We start from the raw sequence: 22,943 nt of genomic DNA on the forward strand, positions 1-22,943 counted from the left end.
TCTCACCCCACCTCAGTGCTTCTAGTTCTCCATACACTGGTGGAAGGTAGTTTGAAGTTATGGCCTAGTTTTGTTCCTTGAGAAGGTCATTTCTTTTCTGAGCAGAGTGAAGAAAAGAACAGGCAGCTACAAGACTGGTTGGAAGATGCCAAACAGAAGCTTCAGCAGACCCTCCAGAAGGCTGAGACCTTGCCAGAGATAGAGGCTCAACTGGCCCAGCGAGTGGCTGCCCTCAACAAGGTGCTGTACAAAAATGGGAGGAAATTCAGTATGTCTGGTAGGGAGAGAAGTAGGGGGAACGTTTGCCAAAGTTAGAATCCTTGTCCAGCCTCCTATTTTACACAGCAGCCAGCCAGTTGCCCTGGAGGGCCAAACAAGACAGAGAGGCCAAGACCAGTGTGGCATGGTGGTTAGACTGTTGGACTAGGAGCTGGGAGATCTAGGTTCAATTCCCTACTCTGCCATGGAAGCTTGCTGGGTGACCTTGGGCCAGTTACAAACTCTCAGCCTAACCTACCTCACAGGTTTATTGTGAGGATAAAATGGAGGAGTAGAGAATAATATAAGCTGGTTTCAGTCTCCATTGGGGAGGAAGGCAGACTATACATGAAGTAAATACATAACTAAATAAGACTGGTGCTGGTTTCTAGTTATTCAAAGGCCTCTGTATAGAGAGAGTCCCTTTACTTACTATGGCTGTTCTCCATTATGGACCTCTCCTCAATGAATCTGCATGAAGTAAAAGGTGGTTAGACAAAGCCAGATGAAACTGGGGAAGATCATCTGAAACATGTCTTTCAGACAAAGGTTTTATTCTTTTATTTTCCTCTCTAGGCGGAGGAGCGTCATGGGAATTTTGAGGAGCGCCTGCGTCAACTTGAGGCCCAGCTGGAAGAAAAAAACCAAGAGCTCCAGCGGGTGAGGACATGATGGGAAATGAGGATGGGGTAGGGGGCCAGAGAAGATGCAAAGAGTTGCATGATGGTGGTATTTGAGGGAATACATTTCTCCAGTTGGGCCTCTCCTTTGGCCTTAGGGGTGTGCCTTGGAGAGTGAAAAGCTTCTCTTGGGAAATAGCCAAAAAGAGAGATGGCATGGGTGATCTTTTGGCTAACAAAGTAGACCTTTGGCTTTGAGATTAAGATTCAAATCCTTGCTTAGCCACAGTGAAAAGACTTTATGTCATCTGCTTGCTCAGCCCGTTTGCGCATTTATATTACAATACCCTATTTTGCTTGGCTCTTGGTGCATGAAGATACTAAGGCACTGTGGGAACGAGCATAGCCGGAGGAGTGGAAGGAGAGTGTTGAGTGTGAAGAGGAGGGGATGTTGGCAACAGTGGAAGTTTTTGACTGGTGACTGGGAAACAATGCAAGGGGAGTCAAGGCACTGGGGAGAGGACTTCCTGTATAAGCCTTCCCATCTTCTGCCCCTTCCCTTGATAAACAGGCGCGCCAGAGGGAGAAAATGAATGATGAGCACAACAAGCGCCTCTCAGAGACGGTGGACAAACTGCTGTCAGAATCAAATGAGCGTCTCCAGTTGCATCTCAAGGAACGAATGGGGGCCCTGGAGGAGAAGGTAGGAATATGCATGTGTTTATGCATTTGGGGGGAACATGGGAGTGAATCAGGGTTTGGGGAGAGATGTAATTCAAAATGTGTGTGTCCCTGCTGCCCTCATTCCTATCAGCAGGGATGAGAGAAACGAGCTAGATAAGAGGCCGAGGAAGAAAGAGATCTAAAGTCCTACCTTACCTGTATGCTGGACAAAATTGAGCGTGAAGATAGATCAAGCCTTGAATGTCTGTTATGAGTCTAGGAGAGGCTTTGGTAGCCGGTGGGGTTGCTTGTGCACAGAAACAGGCCCGGCGGATCTTCATTCTTGTTCTGACAAAGGGAGCTTTGACTCATGGAAATTGCACATGTTGTTGGTCTTTAAGGTGCTGCTGGACTTGGATTTTGTTCTGCAGAGAAGAGGCAAGCAGAGGAGCGGGGTTAAGGCAGGGCTATTCTTTCAAGGCCAGCCTACCCTGCCACATGCCTGTAGTCACTTAGTGGAGGAAAGCAGGGCGTCTCCTCGACTGGGGGTGGGGAGCTTGAAAGGCAGGGGATACAAACCTGCAGGCGTAAAGGAGCACCCTGTCAGGAGGCCTGTGGATGGTCTCACTCTTATTCAAATGTCCCTTTTCCTTCCCTGGCAAGAACACGCTGAGTGAGGAAATTGCTAATATGAAGAAAGTTCAAGACGAACTACTGGCAAACAAGGTGAGGCTTGAGGGCAGGCAGGTGGGAGTGAGTAGTGGGATCCAAAAGAAAGGATTATTCTGAATTTGGGTGAGGGCGAGGGTGCGGAGGAAGGGAAGTTTTTAAAAACAGGCAAAGGGTACGATAGGAGGAGAGGGTTTTGAAATCTAGGTTCTGATACTGACAGCCTCCTTTGCACATGCATGCCAGGAACAACTACTGGCAGAGATTGAGAGGATGCAAATGGAGATAGACCAACTACGTGGACGCCCAGTCTCTACCTACTCTCGGTAAGAAAGCTTCATCTACCCCTTAATAATAAATAACCGGTTGAGATTCTCCCCTCCCCTCCTGCCTCTGAATCTCTTAGAAAGTCATAGAAGAAATTCAGGGCCCTTCTTAGAACGCTCCTGTCACGCAAGTTGCCCCTATTCTTTGCTACTTGCGGAGTCCTTTCCTACTCTGCTTGTGTGTCAGGAGTCTAGCAAATTCTGTTTTTATAGTTTGCAACATTTTGAATGCCTGTATGGCTTTTGGTGCAAAGGGGCTGTCACGGGAGCAGATTGTACTTACTTGGGAGCTGCGCAAGATTAGTAGGAGAGAGACCCTTGGCCACATGGTATAGGGGTTGAAGAGTTGGTCTAGGATTGGGGAGAGCTGGGTTCAAATCTCCACACTGCCATGAAGCTTGCTGAGTGACCTTGGGTCTGTCCCCAATCCATCTCTCAGCCTCACCTGTCTCACAGGGTTGTCGGGATGGGCGACAAGAGAATGTACACCAAGCTCCTTGGAAGCAGGCCAGAATAAAAACTTACTAGATAGGTTCTCCCCTCTTCTACCCGATCACTCTTGCTCACGGTCTTGTTTTTCCTGCTCCACGGAGGTCTCTTCCGGGCAGCGTGCTGGAGCTGCGTTACTCCCAGGCGCCGACGCTGCCCGTGGGGGCCCACGTGGACCATTATAGCAGTGCTGGTGTGGCAAGACGTTCCAAGAAGGGTCGCTGGTCTGTCAAGGATGAGGCCACCAAGGTATGAGATCACTGTGTTGGGCTTGATATGGGGCCGAAGGGGAAAGAGAACAATGGGAAGGAACGAGAGTGGGAGAGTCAGTAAGGCATTGGAAAGGTCCAGTTCTTGCAGCATTCGCTTAGAAGAGAGTCCAAGAATGGAACTAGTGCTTACAAAGAACTATAAAGGACATGTGGCTACCACCCAAGCCGGCAAACCTGTGTCTTATTCTCTCCAGTACATAACATGTGACGTGATATCATCGTGCTCTGAGTGTCTCTGCTCACACAGGTGGCAGCCAGTGAAGTAGAGCAGGGGCAGGAGAACATGGGAATGTTACATTATACATTTTGTACTTCTAGTCATTGCTAGGGAAAGTGAGGCTCAGGGCTGCTCTTCTGGACAGCAGTTGTGTGTTTCATAATGTCTAGTTATGGCATAAATGGGAAATGGAAAAATAAACACAAGAAAGCAGAGAAATCATTACTGGGGCCAGAAGGAGTTTATGGGCTATGGCTCTGGAAATCTCTGTCACCACAGTCGCCAGCTGTGACTCTAAAAGCAGCATTTTGGAAGTTCAAGCAGAATCCTAAAAGGAGAGAGTTCCTAGACTACCTGATTGCAGGAGAACCCCTTGTTTGGAAACCAAGAGGGATCTTGACAGTTGCAGATGGGACTTTCTCTGCTGCCCTCCCTTTAGGCTTCAACAAGCTCATGATCCCAAGTAGGAGGGCGCTTCCACAATAGACTTTTCTCCTTCCAATAGAGATGCCACTCATACCTTCTAAACCACCTTGAAAGCTTCTGTTATGAACGTAGTTCAGTCATTTTTAGATGTCTGACCAATTTTGCACCCTTATATCAGTTGGTATATGAGGACAGGTGTTTTTTTTTTAACATAGTAAGTGAGCGATCTCTGCAGGGCAGGTTCAGGGTATTTTGTCACCCCATGCAAGGTGCATCCGTCATCTTCTGGGCCCGTGCTGCTAATGGCTGAGTTGACACCAACCTTGGAGATGATGCCGGTCACTGCCTGTGCTGCTGACGGCTGAGAGGCAACTGAGCCCCTGTGCTAGAGTCACTTGAGTGATTTGGCTACAGAATCAGCCCTGAATCTCCAGCTTTCTCTTGACTGATCATATTTGATCAAGAGTCAAATGTATTTAAAGCTGAAGACGATCCAAATTTTCCCATTTGCACATGGAGATCTTTTCAGGTTCCCTTTCCTAGCAGTCAGTCCACAATCCAAATCTCAGGAACACCATAACAGATAGCTGCTGCCCATAGGGAAGAAAAATTACCGCATCTTCTATGTGGGCAAAATATCTTGTAATCTCTGTTACAAGATGTAATCTCTGTTACATTCACTGTTTCTTATTCAAAAGCATTATCCCCTGCATGTTCCACTGTTTTATTATTGTAATTGTTTTTCAAAATCACATTGTTTGTGTTTTCCATTATGTGTGCGTGTCATATGTAAGCTGTTTGCTTTAGATCAAGATGGGTAGCCGTGTTAGGCTGTCATTAGCAGTGGAAAAGAGTCCAGTAGCACCTGTAAGACCACAAAATTAGTGGTATCTGAAGAAGTGAGCTGTGGCTCACGAAAGCTCATATCCTACCATTAATTTTGTTAGTCTTATAAGTGCTACTAGACTCTTGCTCTTTCCCACTATTTGATTTAGTTTATCATTCCCTTCTTAATTTTGGTGGTGCTCTAGCATTAGATTGCTAGCTTACACACACAAGTTTATTGTTACGGTCTGTGACCAGCATAAATCGCTAGCTTTGTTACAATGGTTAATGATAACGGGAAACAAGAGTATCAACACTAGTTGTGGGCTTATGTAGAAGGACCAGAAGATTTTCGATCGTCTGGTCATTTATGATGGGGGAAACAAAAAAGGCAGGAGCCCTCCACTGGTAATTAAAAATTACCCTGATCTAGATGGCCCATGCTAGCTGATCTTGTCCGATATTGGAAGCTAAGCAGGGTCAACTGTGGTTAGTACTTTGATGGGAGACCATCAAGGAAGTCTAGGGTCTCTAGGCAGAGGGCGGCAATGGCAAACCACCTCTGCTCATCTCTTGCCTTGGAAACCTCAGGAGGGGTTGCCGTAAGTCAGTTGAAACTTGACAGCACTTTACACACATGACAGACTTGAAAGCACACAATTGTTTTTGTGCACATCTTGAAATCTTTTTAAAGGATTTTTAAAAAACCTCCAGAAAAACCTCAACAACTGGCAGTTAATTATTTCTGCCATAGACTTAAATACACACAATTGCTTGTGCACATCTTGCAAAGATTTAAAAAGAGTAGGGGAAGTAGGCTGGAGTGCTCACCTGTATTACATTGACTTGTTCTAGCTTTTTGGTAGTGATTTATGAGGAAAGACGTTGCAGAGTATTAAAGTGAACAAGATCATGTTGATAAATCATAGGAACAGAACTGAGTGAGTAGTTTATAGGAATATAGCATGAGCAGATGCTAAAGGAGTCTAGTGTGGAAGCACCCTGGGATACTCCATCCTCCTCCTGTAGGATGTGACGAACCCACAAAATACATATATAAACCTCCGTCCCAAACAGTGCAACCAAAATGAAAAAGTATAAGCAGCCAGGCAACTTAGCATTATTATACTTAAATAGTTTATATTTCATTTTGACTGCAGAATGTCAGACCAGTGATCTTATTGGTGCAGGCAGGCAAGGCTTGGTTATGAAACTGGGGAAGAGCAAGTACAGCGGGGGAGGGGGTGGCTATTGGCAAGAGTAATTGATGGCATGGATCAGGGGAAGGTGCAGAACTTTAAAGGAAGTAGTGAGGGCAGTTTGAGGGTCTGTGTATGAGGAGACACTGGTGGTGGAATATGCATAGCTAGCCTGATCGCACATTTGGGGTTGTTGGTACTTGTTGGGTAGTGTTGATGAGTGGAAGGTGGGAGAGATGGTTGAAGCCAGTCAAAGGAAAGCAAATCAAGAAAGGACAAGGAGAATGAAAAGGCTGTGGTGCTAAGTGAGCACTGCATGAGTCTGGAGTGTCTAATGATAGTCAGACATTGGGTTGGATCCAGCCAATTTTTTTCACTCAGTCTCACCTAAATCTCCTGACTTACTACAATCTCCCTCCCACATGGCTCTTGTTCATGAAGATCCCATGATCCCCAGCATAGTATTTTTTGGTGGTCAGAGAAGACTCCCTCCTCCCTTTTTCATCAGCATGAAAGCTGGTTGAAGCTGACCCATTGTCAGGGTCTGCTTCAGTCCACCCTCCGTCTCCAACAAGGATGGGCCGGGTCAAACCCTGACAGAAATAGAAGAAGACTCCAGTGGGTAACAGGATGACTCAACAGAATGGGCTGAAAACTTGGAGATTACATCTGAGGGTCAGGAGGAGTTGTGGTGTAGTGGTTAGAATGCATTGGTAGTTCCCTTTTCCCACCCTTACCTTTTCTCACTCACTCCCCCCACCTCCAATAATGATTTCTTCTCTTTTTTCCTTCCCCATTCACACTGGATGTCCTCTGGGTGAGTGTCCCTCTTGACATCAGTTTTGGGAGAATGAGCTAACCTCACAGCAAAGCAATGCTGGGAGTCAGAGATAGGGGTTGGGGAAGGAAATGGCCTTGGCTTCAGTAGTCTCAGGCTTTGCTATGAGCCTCTCACTGCTCCCTTTAGTGGGTTGTATGTGAGGAGTTTCTCTTGTTATTGAGATAAACTACCTGTTCCCACAGAGTGCTAGTGGGCAACTGGGTCTCACTCTCTTGGTTCTCTTTCTCCTGCACCTCCCCAACAGGTGATACCTGCTCAGGAGTGGGAACGGGCTCAGCAGGCAGCCGGTGGGCCTTTTGAGGGCGGGTTGGACGGCTCGGATGAAGATGAACGAGACCCCCTATTCAGCTCAGCTGACCTGCTGTCCCCCAGTGGGCAGGCTGATGTGCAAACCCTGGCCATTATGCTACAGGAGCAGTTGGAGGCCATCAACAAGGAAATCAAGTGAGTTGTCCTGGCCAGACCTAGAGCAACATTTCTGCCACAGTCTCCTGTTCCTGGCCTCGGGATCCTCCCCTCCGTGTTCCTGCCAATTAGGGTTTCTTCTGGAAACACTGCAGTGCTTCAAGACTTCCCCCTACATTTTATACACACACTCTTCGCTGTGAATTCCTCTGTTGGGACTTCACAGACTGAAAGGGTGTCCTCAGGGGATATCTTGGGTAACACTCAGTTTTTCTGAACTCTAGTTTATGCAAGATAAGGAGAACTGACTGTTTTACCTCATACCATGAATTGTTTATTTCTAGACATAGAAGCATTAACTTTTGATTAAAGACTGCTTTATTCAAATTAGCTTGACTTAGCTTATGCAATTCAGTTCAAATTATATTATCCTTTACAGATCATGTATAGAGGCAAGACTGACCTTTTGTTAGTCAGTTGTGTTCAGGACACCATATAATTTGTATAGCTGTGGATTTCCTGTTTCAGAATTATAAAGTGTGCCATTTGAGAAACAGCAAGGCCATTTCCACATGGCTTACCTTGTTTCGGAAAACAGCAAAATCTCGCATGAAATCGCGCGAAAAGATGCTGTTATCGCGTGAAATCATGTGAGAAGACGCTGTTGTCGCGCAAGATGTGATAACAGCGTCTTTGCGCGAGATTTCGCTGTTTTCCGGAACAAGGTAAGCCGTGTGGAAACGGCCCAAGTTTTCTTGCCCTCATGACGGCAAACGTATTTGAGAACTTGAATTGTGAAAGCAAAGTAAACGAAGGCAAACAAGCTTAAAATATACTTAATTTACCAGGATTGTTCCTGGCTGTGGAATTTGGAGGACGGAGGGCACCGAAAATCCATGGCTCTGATTATTCCTAAATTGCTCATACTTTTTTCTCTCTCTCTGTGCTTCCTGTAAGATTGATCCAGGAAGAAAAGGAATCTACCGAACAGCGGGCAGAGGAGATTGAAAGCCGGGTTACCAGTGCCAGCTTGGATGGTTCCCTGGGCCGATACCGCTCAGGTGCTTCCATTCCCCCCTCTGTCACCAGCTCCACTCTGGCCAGCCCCTCTCCTCCCAGCAGCGGCCATTCTACTCCCCGCTTGGCACCCCACAGTCCTGCTCGTGATGGAGAAAAAATGGTATGTTGTGAATGGGGATGGGCAGGGAACCTGGACTTTATGAGATTCCCCTGGTAGTGCCTTCAGTCTGAAGAGAGAATGCTTTGCATGCAGAAGGTCCCAGGTTCAATCCCTGGCATCTCCAGTTAAAAGGATCAGATATTAAGTGAAGTGTAAAACCAATAGGAGTAGAAATACTGACCTTGGTAGACCAATGGTCTGACACAGTATTCAATTCAAATATCTTTAATGGCATACAAAGATCTAAGGCAGCAAACAAGTCACTATAAAATTACATAAAATATCAGAAGACAATATATTTATAGAAAGCTTATAGTCTGACACAGTTTAAGGCAGCTCATATACATCTCATGGGGGTGCCTTGAACTTGACGGTGCTTTATAGTGATCAGACCATTTTGTGTGTAAGTTTGACACTGTCATTGGCCCTTCTCAGCTGTCCTCTGGAGATTCTTTAACGAGATGTCAGGGACTGAACCTGGGCCTTGTTCAAACAAAACGTTTGCTTTGCACCATAGCCCATCTCCTCTGAGACATCTCTTCTCATCTCTAGCTCATTCAGCTAGAGCTGAATTGTTGGGCATGGGTGGCAATTATGCTAGGGCATGGAAGAGTTTCCCTTGCGGAGACTTGGTGAAAGCCTGTCTGTTCATTTTCAGAGTTGATTTATATGCCACCTCTGTTCCTTCATGGAACTCAAGAAGGCATGCAAAAGGTTCCGGGCACTGACTGGACTCAGATCCTGCTCAGTTTCAGCATTTGCCTTTGGATCATATCCTAGGATAAGTTAGTAACGTAAGCAACTTGTGGCTCAGTTCAGACTCAATGCAAAATCATGGTTTATTTTAACTGTGGTTAATTTGTGGAATGGACACGCGGATTGCATATAATAATCCAAATCCAGGTTTGCCAATTTCATCACCTTTACCCTAGCCAGGCTTCTCTGTAGCTGGGAAGTGTTTGAGGGCAGGGCTGGGGAACTAGCCAAGATTAATCGAGGGTTTGCACATTCATACATCATGCAAAACTACAGTTGAGAGACTAACTGTGGTTAATAAACCAGTTCCAAGCTGTAGTGTTTCAGATACTGGTTTGACAGTCTTTAACTAACCAGAGTTAGTGGAGTGGGCTATACAATTAGTTTAAAATATGGCTTCACGTTATGTCTAAACTGAGCCGGTATGCAGGTGAATTAAAGAATAATTAAAATGTCTGAGAGAGTCTATGGACAAAAGACAATTCAGGGGTGTCATGTATGTGCATTATAAAATTATGATTAGTATGGAGAGAGAGGACAGAGGTACTTTAAGAGGGGTATTATTTCACACAATACATAGTTAACTTTTGGAATATCGCTGCCACAAGATGCGATGATGGACTTTAACTCAGATGGCTTTTTAAAAAGGTGGTGGTGGGGAAAGTAGACAAATTCATGGAGGGCAGATCTATCAAGAGCTATTAGGCATATTAGCTGAATATAACCTCCATGTTCAGAAGCTGTATGCCTCTGAATGCTATTTGCTGGGGACATATAATAAGGGGAGCTCTTGTTTTCATGCCCTGATTTTAGTTCTCATGGACACATCTAATTGGCCACTGTTGGAAACAGGATGTTGGACCAGTTGATACCCTCATTCTGACCCAGCAAGGCTTGTGCTCTTGTTCTTATGTGGAGTGTCTTTTCCAGAGCATGTGGCTTGTCTTGCTTGTTTGAGCCTTTTTCACACTGATCTAACTGTGGCACACGATAATCTGTAGCACCAGGAGTTAATCTGATATTATGTGGGAGTGATAATGTGTTCGGGGCCCCATTTTGGGGCCAAGAAGTTGAACTGGTTTACTTTTTAAGTACAATCCTGCCTTATGGGCCTGTCTTTGGGCTTTAGGTTTCCATACAACAAAGCGCTTAGCTTTCACACCTCAGGCTCGTTAAACCTGGGGAATCCCAGAGTTGTAATTGTCCCCAGCAAGTCTCTCTGTATTGTTCTGTCTCCCTCAGCAGAACCATGTTGTCAAGGAAGAGGGACGCGGGTCTGAGGAGAAGGCCCTAGCACTGTGTGAGCCCCCAGCTCCCTCTACCCCACGCACGATGCGGTTAGAGCGCATGACCCAAGCCTTAGCCCTGCAGGCTGGAACCCTGGAAGACGGGCGGGACCTGAGGTCCAGGTAGGTTGCAAGGGGAAGCCAGTCAGTGGGCAGATCTTGGAGAGCTGAGGTAAAGCCAGAATATGATTGACTGAGTGGTTGATTGATTTTGCCTATAGCATGGCCATATCTTCTACGCCCCCCCTCCACCTACAAAAGACATTCTGGCATTTTAGACAGAATTCCGCATGGTTGTGCCTTTCCTTGAGAGGAATAATGTTTTTAAACTGAACATATTTAGTGAACCTTTCCTTCTTGAGTGTGCTTCCGCTGAGAGGAGTAAAGTTTTTTTAAAGAACTGTGGACCATGCAGAGTAGTACCTTTCCTTTTTACATGGAACCATCTTCCTTTTCTTATTTCATAGATTCATTTTATTTTAAAAAGAGAAGGTTTTAAAAAGCACCAAAGGTTATTTTGTTTGGGTTTTTAGGATATTATGTTTCCACGTATGATTTTGGATTGCTTTAAGGCAGGAAAGGGAATTATTGCTCATAGTTGGAGGTACGTTAAATATTAAAAACTTAAGGTGTGCTCTCTCAAAGTGCAGCAATAGCTAAACTATCAAAATTAACAGAGGTGGTCGGATTGAGAGACAGGAGGCAGGGAAAATCTTCCTTTTTTAAATGCTGGGAACGCCTTTGAATTCTGGACCTGAGAATTACAACTACCCGTGAATTAGCATGACTGTACAATGATTCTATATCATTTTTAATATTTTCCTTTGGCTACTCTTTATTGCTGATTGCCTTCTGGTTTATCCTGATCATGTAAATTAAAAATGAATAAAATTTTTCTTTTAGAAAGGTCTGTTGCCATCGAGCATTGGCAGAGTGCTTTCCTTTTCCTCAAGAGGGTGCCCTTCTTCTGAGAGGAATGAATTTAAAAAAATATACTCCCCAGACCCATTTTTATTTTTAAAAAAGAGATATTTTTTAAAGTAGGGGAATGTACCATGTGCAGCTCTGGGCTCCGAGATGCAGAACGTGTCCATTGGTGCAGCTTGCATAAGACGCAGGATCATTGCTGCATAGGAATTGCGTCCAAGAGAGAATTTCTGCCTGGCACAGCACCTCTTCTCTCACAGTGCCATAAAGGCCGCAAAAGCTGCTGTAGAGAGGGTAGCTTCTGAAGCTGATGTGAGGAAGGTTGGTTAGGTATACAAAGGGAGCCACAGGAGGCTTGTGTTCAGAAAAAGGGGGGTGCAGACAGCAGCCACCTTACAAGGAACAGTACTTGGCAATGAACCCTCCCCCCAAAGGCTCAGGCACATTAAGAGCAAACATGTGTGTATGAGAGAGAGAGAGAGAGAGAGAGAGAGAGAGAGCAGGGCTGGAGGGAGGAGGAGAGGCATATCTAATATGACATAATGGTTAAAATGTCAGAATACTACAGAATACTACCCATTTGTAAAATTTGTATCTCACTTTTCTCCCTTATCAGGAACACAAAATGGCTTTTCACATCGTTTTCTCTTTCTCCACTAAATCCTCACAACAACCTTGTGAGGGTAAAACCGCAAGATTTGAGTCCAGTAGCACCTTAGACACCAAGAAGATTTTCAGGGTATAAGCTTTCGAGAGTTGAAGTTCCTTTCTTCAGATAACTCTGTCTTTGACTTCTGAAAGCTTATACTCAGAAAATCTTGTTGGTCTCTAAGGTGCTTCTGGACTCAACTCTTGCTGTTCTACTGCAGACCAACATATATACTTGAAACTATTTTTTTAGGGTAGTTTGGGCTGAGAGATTGTGACAGGCCCAAGATCACCTGGCAAACTTCCATAGCTGAGTGCCAGGTCCTGTTCTGACAGCCCTACACTATACCACACCGGGTCCTAGTCTATCACCCTAACGCATTACATCACACCAGCCATGAAGGTTGGGTGTCCCTAGGCCAGCCACCCTCTTAGCGTAGCCTACCACACAGTGTTGGGAGGATAAAAATGGAGAGAGGAGGATCATGTAGCTCTGTAGAGGAAGGGTGCAATAAAAAAATTAGATAGATAGAGGCCCAAGATTCAGGTCTGGTAGCACCTTAAAGATCAACTAGATTCAAACTAACTGTAAAGTTCCTTATTGTAAGTATGCTATCTAAGCAGAGCTAGAATCTTTGTATACAAGAAGTGGAAAAGCGCATTGTATATATGTGTTAGTTACTGTTATTGTAATTGTTACAGAATTAAACAATAAAAAATAAATAAAAGCCAGGTTGGCTTCCTGTTGAGCCCCTCAAAGCCCCCACTCCACCTTGATATGGCCGAGACCCATCCCCCGCCACTCTCTGTGGGCCTTTTAGCAAGGGAAGGTGGAGTGGCCACTCAGGCTGGCACAATCGGGCCAAAGCAAGCCAGCGCTTTCCAGCCCCGGTCTTTTCCCAATGGTCTGTTGGACAGTAGCTGCTCTTGCTTTATGAATTTTAAATAAAAAAAAGATCAACTAGATTTCCGGGGCAGGTATCATGGAGCAGCTAAGCCCCGGAGACAGCTCTGACTCCTCTGAGGATTCCGTGCCTATCAGCCACCAGCCAGCTGCAGCTGAGCAGTCAGACAAGGCATCTCAGTTAGGAGGCTATGAGGTGCATATTCCATCCCCCTGCCCGGAGCTGACAATTCAGGGGCAGCCAGCTTCCCTATCTCCTCCAGGATCCCCAGTTCAGCAAGGGTAATGTCAGCTCAGGAGTAAAGGGGAGTTACAGTCAGCACACCTCAGAGCTCAGCACTGGCCATCAGTTGCAGAAGAAGGAGAAACATCACCAGAGGAGACGTGAGGCAGTTGTCGCAAGTGTGATGTAGGGTTCAAAGTGTATAAAAGTATGGGAGAGGAGCCCTTCAGTGTGGCTTCAATACGTTCCCTTAGACACTGACGCTGCTGCCATATCAAACTTGCTTTTTGGATAACTGACCTTGGCCTGCTTAGACAACTCTGTACAATTTGCGAACTCTGGCATCCTGCCTCTGATATCCAGCTCCCATTAGCTACCTGAGTTAACTGGGCATGCTTACCCTTGCCCGAAGCGGAACAATATGAGCTTTTAAGAGTCAGAACTCTGGGGGGCGTGGCGTCGGCTCGAAGCAAGATGGACGCGTTGTGCTGAAGCTCCGTCTTGATTCCACCCCAGGCCCCTAAAACAACACATTCTACTTCACGTTTTTGAAATTGACATGAAGGGTAAGCAGGATCAGTCTTTCAAGAAGCAAAATATAAAAGCAGTAAAGAACTTACAAACGTATTTCCCTAGTTCTCAAGCTGAAAGTGCTGAGGGGGAAGCGGAGGGAGGAAGGGCTAATATGGCGGCCGCGGGAAGCTCAGCTGAGGCACGGAAGCTATCGGCCGTACCCTATGACCCTGCACTGAAAACGCTGCTAAAAGAGATCGAAATGAGCTTTGCTGACCGGATCTCTATCATGATGGAGCCCCTATCTAAACAAATAAATGATGTTAAGCTGGTGCTAGATGCGGTAGCTCAAAGGACGGACCAAGCCTTGTCCCAAACGGCAGCTTTAAAAGACGATGTCCGGCTCCTCCAGTCTGAGAACAACAAAGTCCAAAGCAAAATCCTGGACATTGAATTTCAGCTGAGGAGTTCTAATTTGAAGTTCAGAGGACTGGAGGAGGATTTTACAGCAGACGTAGATCTTTCTACTTTTCTCTCTGACTGGCTGGCAAGTGAACTACAATTGCAGGAGGGAGCAACCGTCGCCATTTCTAAAGCGTACAGAATTGGCGCCAAAAATAATGAACGGAGGAAGGGGCCGAGAGACGTAGTGGCGATGTTCGTCGATTGGAAAATAAGAAAACAAATCCTGGAAGCGGCTAGAATGAAAAGGTTTCTAACGTACAAAGGAGCAAGAATTAATGTTTTCACAGATCTCCCTTCTGAAATACTTGAAAAACGACGGCAATTTAAAAGCGTAACAGAAGGTTTCAGATCGGCCCAAGTCGACTACAGCTGGACCCGCTTCTCTACGCTCCGTGTTAATACCAACGGCAAGATTCATTTCATTTCGACGCCTGAGGAGGGACGTCGCTTCATGCAGGAGCTCGGCATTGAAATCGCCATGGAGACGGAAGCGGGCGCACAACGGAGAAAACGCAGCATGCCTTTCTCGCCACAGAAGACCAACAAGATTGCTGCCCGTGATGGCTAACAACGACAGTTCTGATTGACATGTCCGTGTGAAGTAGAATGTTTAAAGCTAATACTATCCATTTCATTTGAGGGGGGCGGGGTGGGATTGAATGAGGGGCTTTTTTGCTCTATTTAGCTCCTTTTTACAGGCAGTCTTTTCTGTTGGTCTGAAGCCGAAGCTCAGAGGGGTTCTCCTCGCTGAGCTTCTGAAGACTGCCTAGCAACGAGATAACCAGTACTTAATTACTAAAGTGTTATTTGCGATCTCCTTGCTTGCCCTGCCACTCAAATAGCCCACTTGATTCTAATTGATAGATCAGTTGTGCGGGGGGGCCACCACTGTGATTTTCAGCCACGTTGAGATCTTCCCTTCCCTAATTAATTAACACCACCTTCCCAACTGTCATAATCCCTGATACAAAACGCGCTAATTACACTAGCTGATTGATTAATTCATTAAATATATTTTAATCTGGAATAAGGGGGGGAAGGTAGAGGGAAATCTTTTTAACAGTACTTGATTCTGGGGGGATTGATTCACATTGCTGAAATTAGTAAACACTAACATCGCATAGTTAATAATTTTTATTTTTTTTATTTTATTTCTACCACATAAGGGAAAGCCAATAAATTCTCCAATTGATCAAATATACCCCACATGATTGACTACCCATTAGGGATTAGTAGGGCTTCATAAAGTGATATAGGGGTTGAATCTTAAGATCTCATCAACTGTTTTAATATTTATCTCTAATCAACTTGAAATATCATAATTAATTGAGGGGAGAGGGAGGGGGGTTGTCTAATATTGGGGGGTTTGATTAATAGCTTATTGATTTTGCACTGATTGAGGACGTAAGAAGCACTATCAACAATTAATTTCTGAGTAACCGCCTCTTATTGATTATCCTTGAAGCCACTTCATATCTGTGTATACGTATCAACTTGATCTCCCACACTTGCAAACTCCTCCATTAATTGATCATAGCTGCTAAACCATCCATTCATATAGCCTAACATATAGATACAGGGTAATCAACTACTTTATTATCCATTTCAAATCGACCTTCATACTCCTGAGTGTCTTAGAGACGAGGGAGGAGGGTCCTATTATTTTGGAGAAGTCAATCTTGCAGTCAGCTGTCTGCAAATTATTGTGTGATTCCTCTCTCATAACCAGTCTGGTTATACGTTATATGTTATATAGTTGGATTTGAGGTATAATATTTTCTTCCTGCATGTACATAGTTAGGAGAACTTAGCTGTGTTTAGCACCAGTGTCGATAACTTCTTATTTTGCCTACCATACCTGCCCGTGCCAAGCTGCACTATCTTAACGCAGTACTGCTCGGTTGGCATCGGAAGCACCTTATTTGCTTGTAACACTCCGATAGTACCACTTTGGCCTAAAGAACCTCACACTTCAATCACAGGGTACCTGATTGCTTAGCAATGACCTCGCAATCAGGTTTGCATGTTGTCACCCAAAATTTAAGGGGGCTTAACAACCTTATAAAAAGGAGACGGGTCCTATCGAAATTAGCAAAACTTAATGCGGATGTGGTTATGATTCAAGAAACTCATCTCCATGCGGTGCACGATGAGGAGCTTAAGGCCCCCTGGATTAAAATGCAGTTTCATGCGAAAGGCTCCTCAAAGGCCCGAGGAGTGGCAATACTGTTAACTAAAAATTGCCAGTTTGTACATAGGGCTAGTCTAAAAGACTCTAAGGGACGATACCTCTTCATCAAAGGCCTACTGGATGATCGGATGGTCACACTGGCCTCAATATACGCACCTAACGCAAGCCAGCTTGATTTCTTATCTGAAACACTGCAAAAACTACAGAACTTTCAAGAGGGACCGGTGATAGTAGGTGGGGACCTCAACTTGATAGAGAACCATAAATTGGATAAATCCTCATTTAATCGTACTAACGCCAATCCCAAAAAGGTACTTAACGCCTCATCCTCAACCTCGAAGCTGCTGGCGCTCCTTACTCGCTTTCATCTAATCGATGCCTGGAGGGAGCAAAATAAAACGCTTAGGGATTACACCTATTACTCCTCACGGCATGATGTATACACAAGGATCGATTACATCCTTGTATCAACAGACCTTTCTAATAGCGTGAGCCACTCTGAGATAGGTGCCATAGATTACTCGGACCATGCCTGGGTGGACTGTAGGGTAAACCTAACCTCTGAATATCCTAGGGAAAGGTATTGGACCTTCAATAAAAACCTCTTACTCAATGATAGCACTACCACAACAATAGAACAATATATCAAACAGTATCTAGAAGAAAACAGAACGGGACAAACCTCAACCCAAACGGTGTGGGACGCGCTTAAAGCGGTGTTGCGAGGGAGGTTAATAGCGCTCTCAGCATCTCTATACAAAGCTAAAACACAGCAGAAACAGACCCTGATTGACAAAATTAACACCCTAGAACGTCTACACAAAAGGAATGGCAGTAAAAAGGTATATAAACAGCTACTACACGAACGTAAAACCCTAGAGGCATTGGAAACTCAACAAATTCAGAAAAACCTTTTATACTTAAAGCAAAAATACTGGTACCACTCCCCTAAATCCCTACGATACCTAGCATGGAAAGTCAAAGACAAAAAAATCAATAGGCATATCAGGCTTATCAAGGATTCCAACAACCGGGTGCTCACTAGACCTGTCGATATAGTAAAAGTGTTTAGAGACTTTTATTCCAAGTTATACTCCTCATCCAAGCCAGACAAAGAGAACATCAAACTATATCTGTCTAAGCACAAAAATATTAAACAACTAGCGGAGACCCACAAGATGATAATGGACAGTCCTATCTCCAGTGTTGAGCTCCTTGACTCCATCAAGGGCTTGAAACGCAATAAAGCCTCGGGGCCGGACGGCTTCCCGGCGGAATTTTATCAGAAATTTGCGGCGACACTGCACCAGCCCTTGCTTTCGGCCTGCAATGACATTTTTGTGTTAGGCACCTTACCTGGAACATGGTCAGAAGCTAATATTACATTAATTCCCAAGGAGGGCAAGGATCTTTCGAACCCTAGCTCTTACCGCCCAATATCTCTCCTAAACACAGACTATAAACTCTTTACCTCGATCCTAGCAAAAAGGCTGAACTCTTTTATAGGGAAATATATTAGTAAAGATCAAATAGGCTTCATCCCCAACAGGGATATCTCGGAGAACATCTATAAAGCTTTAAATATACTAACTCATAGCAAGCACTACAATCAACAACTACTGCTCCTATCCCTAGATGTAGAGAAAGCTTTTGATTCACTTGAAATCACCTACCTACAAGAGCTCCTGTCCCATATGAATTTTGGTTCTGACTTCCAACATGTAATTAAAGCCATATATGACTGCCCCCATGCAAAAATTAAAACCAATGGTGTCTCCTCCCGCTCACTCACCCTCCACAGGGGCACACGACAAGGTTGCCCGTTGTCTCCCATCCTTTTTGCTCTAGCGATCGAACCCCTTGCTGAAGCTATAAGGTCTAATGTGCAAATCCATGGAATGAAGGTCAATGACAACACCTTTAAATTGTGTCTCTTCGCTGATGACATTTTACTGTTTATCTCTCACCCTCTAGACTCCCTGACGTACCTCCACAAAGAATTGGCCCAATTTGAACTAATCTCAGGGCTAAAGGTTAACCAGAATAAGTCTAGTCTCCTCCCCATAAATTTACCTGCTCCTGTGAGTAACGAAATCAGACGGCTCTACCCATATCAATGGGCACATTCCCACTTACATTACCTAGGCGTAAATATCCCCCAAAACCCGGACCACCTGCTCCGACTTAATCACCAGCTGCTGATGAAAGAAATTAAGAGTGTATTATTCAAATGGAACAAACAAACGTTATCTTGGTTTGAGAGGTATAACTTGATCAAATCCTTCATCCTTCCGAAACTAATATTCCTTTTCCGAACAGTCCCAATACAGATTCCCCATCACTTACTGAGCCAATGGCAGACGTCCCTCAATAGGTTTCTTTGGGATCATAAGCGTCCCAGAATAGCGTTTAAGATTCTGAGGACCAAACGCTCTAAAGGGGGATTTAACTTCCCTGATGTTGGCATGTACTATACAGCAGCTAGGCTATCGGATGTAGTTCAAATCTTGCACCATAACACACACTTTGACTGGATGGATGTGCTGCATTCACAACATCAAACCCACAAGATTGGCGAACTATTCTGGACCAATACTGCTCACCGCTCCACTTCATCGAGCGGAAACATCTTCCTCATGGCCCTTCTGAAGCTCTGGGATAAACACAGGTCCAAACTGATCCCTAAAATATCTAGATTCTCACTATTGACCTCACATGACGGGGCACCGCCTCAACATAATAGTGCAAACTCATCAACCTGGGAGAGCCTTAGGAGCAAGAGGCTGATAGATATAACATCTAAAACTGGCATCTTAGACAGAACAGAACTAGCCCGCAAGCTCGGTGGGGAGGTTCCGTGGTACCTCTACTTTCAGTTAACCTACTTTTTGAGACACCTGGAAATAGGGCACGTCCTATCCAAACCTATGACGGAATTTGAAAAGATTCTTGAACCTGATTCTCTCTCCCGCAAAGGGCTTCTGTCCAAAATCTATAACATGCTGATTAACTCCCATACTAAACAGAATGAGACACTGAAAGATAAATGGCAACTAGATTGCGGTGTTGACATCTCGCAGTCTGACTGGGAACGGGTTTGGAGTTCCAAACTACTAAGCACCCCAGTCATTAATGCCAAACTACAAAATTACAAAATCCTTCACAGGTGGTATCTCACCCCACAGCAGCTAGCAAGGATAGACCCCAAAAAATCCCCTCTCTGCTGGAAAGGGTGCGGTGAGCAGGGAACGTTTATACACGTATGGTGGGGATGCCAATCCATTCAAGGATTTTGGCGCTTAGTCTTCAAAGAAATCAAAACCATCACCTCCCACGCTATCCCTCCTAGCCCTGAACTGATCTTTTTGGATGTCTGGACTGACTCTCCTGTACCTCGCCAACGGAGGGACCTAATTCGCACGTTCTTGACTGCTGCCAAGAATGCGATAGCAATCAAATGGAAATCACCTGTTCCCCCGGATTTACACATATGGTACAGGATGGTGTGGGACCATCTTATAATGGAAAAAATATCTGACAGATTGCAACTCTCTACAAACCCCTTGAAACCCTCTGACTTTGCATCCAAGTGGTTCCCTTTCTTGGATCATCTAGCCAAAAATGAGTTCTTAGCATCACAGCTGCCCTTTCAGGCAATCATAAATCCAGAAGTGTGAGTGATCAAGAGGCCATTGTGGTACTGGAGTAGTTATGTTATCTTGTCCATGAGATGTAGTTCAACAATCATCCTTGCTTGTATGTTCGCAGATTAGGTAAAGTGTGTCAGCTAAGGTATATGTATTAGAAATCTCCTCTTGTGTCCCAATTGTATATACAGAAATCGTTTTGTGTATTGTTATATGATATATCCTCTTACAGTTGATGTTGTTATGACTTACTGTTAATAAACTTTTAAAAAATTTAAAAAAAAAAAAAGAGTCAGAACTCTCAAAGGCTCCTACCCTGGAAATCTAGTTGGTCTTTTAAGGTGCCACTGGCCCCGAATCTTGCTCTTCTACTACAGATCAACACAACTAACCACTTGAAACTAACAGTCAGACAGACAACACTCACTTCAGGTTGAAGGTTAGATCACATTTTTGGGTGATTATTCCAGGGTATTAGAAATGAGGGGGCCCTTTCACACATTTGGGCAGGCTCCTGAGGAGGCAGTTGAAGTTGGGATTCAGGTCTTGTGCATGTTAGGGGCTGCAAAGAAGCAGGGGCTTGAGAGCACCTTTCAGTACAGCAGTAGCCTGAGTAGTTGTATTGCTCCACCTCACAAAAGAAAGCCATCTGTGGCATTGTTTTTAATCGAATTTGTACATTTCTGATACTAATCTTCATAAATAAGGTGCACTTGGGCCTAGAACTGGGCTACAGCTTACAGCACTTAAGAGGAAACCACCAACACATTTGAACTCTGAAGTCTCAGTTGGGGGCGTGACGGCCCCACCTAACAAGGAAAGTTGGTTACTGCTGTGGCACGAAGACATGATTTTCTGAGGGATTCTCTTGGTTCTTTGCCTTGAAACAGAATTCAAGAAGAGGTTGAAAGTGGGAAGTGGAATGGAAACAAGTGCCTTTCTTACCTCACATTCTCCTACTCCTAAGGATAGCTGAGAACTGGGCTCTGTAGAGTTTGTGGGGTTGGTGCTGTACATAGGTTGGAGTCACGAAGTTGTTTGATAGAGGTGGTGGCAGTGATGGCACGAAAAGCATGCTTTTGGGTTTGGTGTCTCTCTGAGGGAAAGTACTTGTTTGTTGGTTTCAAATCTCTTTCTTATCCTTTCCATACCTTCTGTTGGCTCAGCATGGGGTCAGAAGCCACCAATAGCAGTCAGGATTCCTTGCACAAATCCACCAAGAAGAAAAGCATCAAGTCCTCAATTGGGCGCCTCTTTGGCAAGAAAGAAAAAGGAAGGCTCGGACAGTTGGGCCGTGAGTCCCCTTCGCTTGGTATGCTTCCCCCACCCAGAGCTGTGCCTCTGTTTACTCTTCTTTCCCTTCACCATCATTTCCTGCTTTAAAAATTACTACATAGAAACTAACTATTTGGTCTCCCAGCAAACCACTACCATGACCATTGGTGAGCAGGCATCATAATCCTTCCCCACCTTGGAATCCTGCACCACCAATACTTTTGTGCAGTCTTCAAAATCTCATTAGACTCTTGTAAGTTTCTAGTCTAAGGTTTCTGAATATGCCATTTTGGTTGGCACTGGTCCACAGAAGCCATGGGAATAGCCCATCTCGTCTCTTGATACTTTTGCTGTGGTTTCTGCTCAGAAACAGGCTTGGTTACAAAGGAGATTAGCAGTGTTGTGTGTCTGTGCATATACATAACTTATCTATCTTTCTTTACAGCTGGGACACCATCAGATGAGATGTCACCTGGAGATCCCCTGGGCCTTTCTAAGCTATCTGGACCTGTGGACAAGGATCGTAGGAACAAAAAGAAGTGAGAAGGAGCAAGGATGGGGGTAGGGGGGATAGAAAGATGAGTCACTGGTCCAGAGTAGGATGTGTGTGTTGGATGTGAAAGGCTGGCAGATCTATAAGGTTTGTAAGACTTAGAACTTTGAGACCCAGGTTCAAATTCCAGCTTGACTCATGGATTAACTGATTGTTTCCATAGTAGCAATTTACATTGGAATTATCATAGTTTCACTTAATCAGATTTAACAAGAATTCAGATGAGACTGTTGCCAATCTGTTGCATTCAGTGTTTCCCCTGTTCTCCTCCTGTCTTTTTTCCATACCTGATTTGTGGTGATTAACTTAAACTGCACCTGGGCCCTTTTCACACTGCTTACCTGCTGCCGGAACGTCGCGAAATATCGCACAAAATCCGCGGAAGATAGCGTCTTCTCACAAGAGTTTTGCGCGACATCACGCAAAACTCTCACAAGAAGACGCTATCTTCCGTGGTTTTTTGTGCGATATTTCATGACATTCCGGCAGCAGGTAAGCAGTGTGAAAATGGCCCCGGTTGTTCAGTGTGAGCATTCAAAGTCTTACTGAGGTTGCTTGGGGCTACTGTTCTATTATTCCTTTCCTTCTGTTTCCATTTTCTTCCGTTCCTGTTTTCTTGCACCTAGAAACAGCATTCATGAATTAATAACTAATTATCAGTTCTTGGAGCTTTGTGAGGGGAGGCAATTAAGAACTGCTTTCTACTTTGTAGCCAAAGTCATTGTTTGTTATTGGTTTTTATTTTATCATTGCACTATTATTACAATTTTAAAAAATCAACAATGACTTGGACTGCAAGTAAAAAACAGTATTTAGTTCTCCACGTGAATATTAACATTTGATTAATGAATGCTTTGTAAGTAATAGATAAGGCTGATGAAAGAAAGAAAGAAAGAAAGAAAGAAAGAAAGAAAGAAAGAAAGAAAGAAAGAAAGAAAGAAAGAAAGAAAGAAAGAAAGAAAGAAAGAAAGAAAGAAAGAAAGAAAGAAAGAAAGAGAAAACAAAATATTATCAGCAAAGTGGGGCTCTGGGCTGAACAGGAATACATCTCCATAAATGCATGGTAGGATCTTTCTCTGGAATGGACATTGCTGGATTTTCATGGGGAATATAGTGCTATACTGTGTGGAACTTCTGTTTCAGTTTCAACTCACTGCAGAAAAGA

The 22,943-nt window shown here is 44.4% G+C and overlaps 1 protein-coding gene across 5 annotated transcripts in view; it reads left to right on the forward strand.

Annotated features, from left to right (window-relative positions):
• Positions 1-22,943, forward strand: part of PPFIA3 (PTPRF interacting protein alpha 3) — a 69,459-nt gene that overhangs the window by 30,680 nt on the left and 15,836 nt on the right. The window contains exons 9-19 of one of the 5 annotated variants that reach the window (XM_054993158.1): positions 106-240; positions 835-918; positions 1,450-1,581; positions 2,205-2,267; positions 2,457-2,536; positions 3,130-3,274; positions 7,050-7,249; positions 8,168-8,390; positions 10,389-10,555; positions 21,117-21,262; positions 21,671-21,764. In XM_054993158.1, the coding sequence (XP_054849133.1) occupies positions 106-240; positions 835-918; positions 1,450-1,581; positions 2,205-2,267; positions 2,457-2,536; positions 3,130-3,274; positions 7,050-7,249; positions 8,168-8,390; positions 10,389-10,555; positions 21,117-21,262; positions 21,671-21,764 (1,469 nt within the window). The remainder of the gene's footprint in view (positions 1-105; positions 241-834; positions 919-1,449; positions 1,582-2,204; positions 2,268-2,456; positions 2,537-3,129; positions 3,275-7,049; positions 7,250-8,167; positions 8,391-10,388; positions 10,556-21,116; positions 21,263-21,670; positions 21,765-22,943) is intronic. The other 4 variants (XM_054993161.1, XM_054993160.1, XM_054993162.1 and 1 more) reach the window with 4 other exon arrangements.

Source organism: Eublepharis macularius, chromosome 12 (assembly GCF_028583425.1).
Source record: "Eublepharis macularius isolate TG4126 chromosome 12, MPM_Emac_v1.0, whole genome shotgun sequence".
Taxonomy (NCBI): Eukaryota; Metazoa; Chordata; class Lepidosauria; order Squamata; family Eublepharidae; genus Eublepharis; species Eublepharis macularius.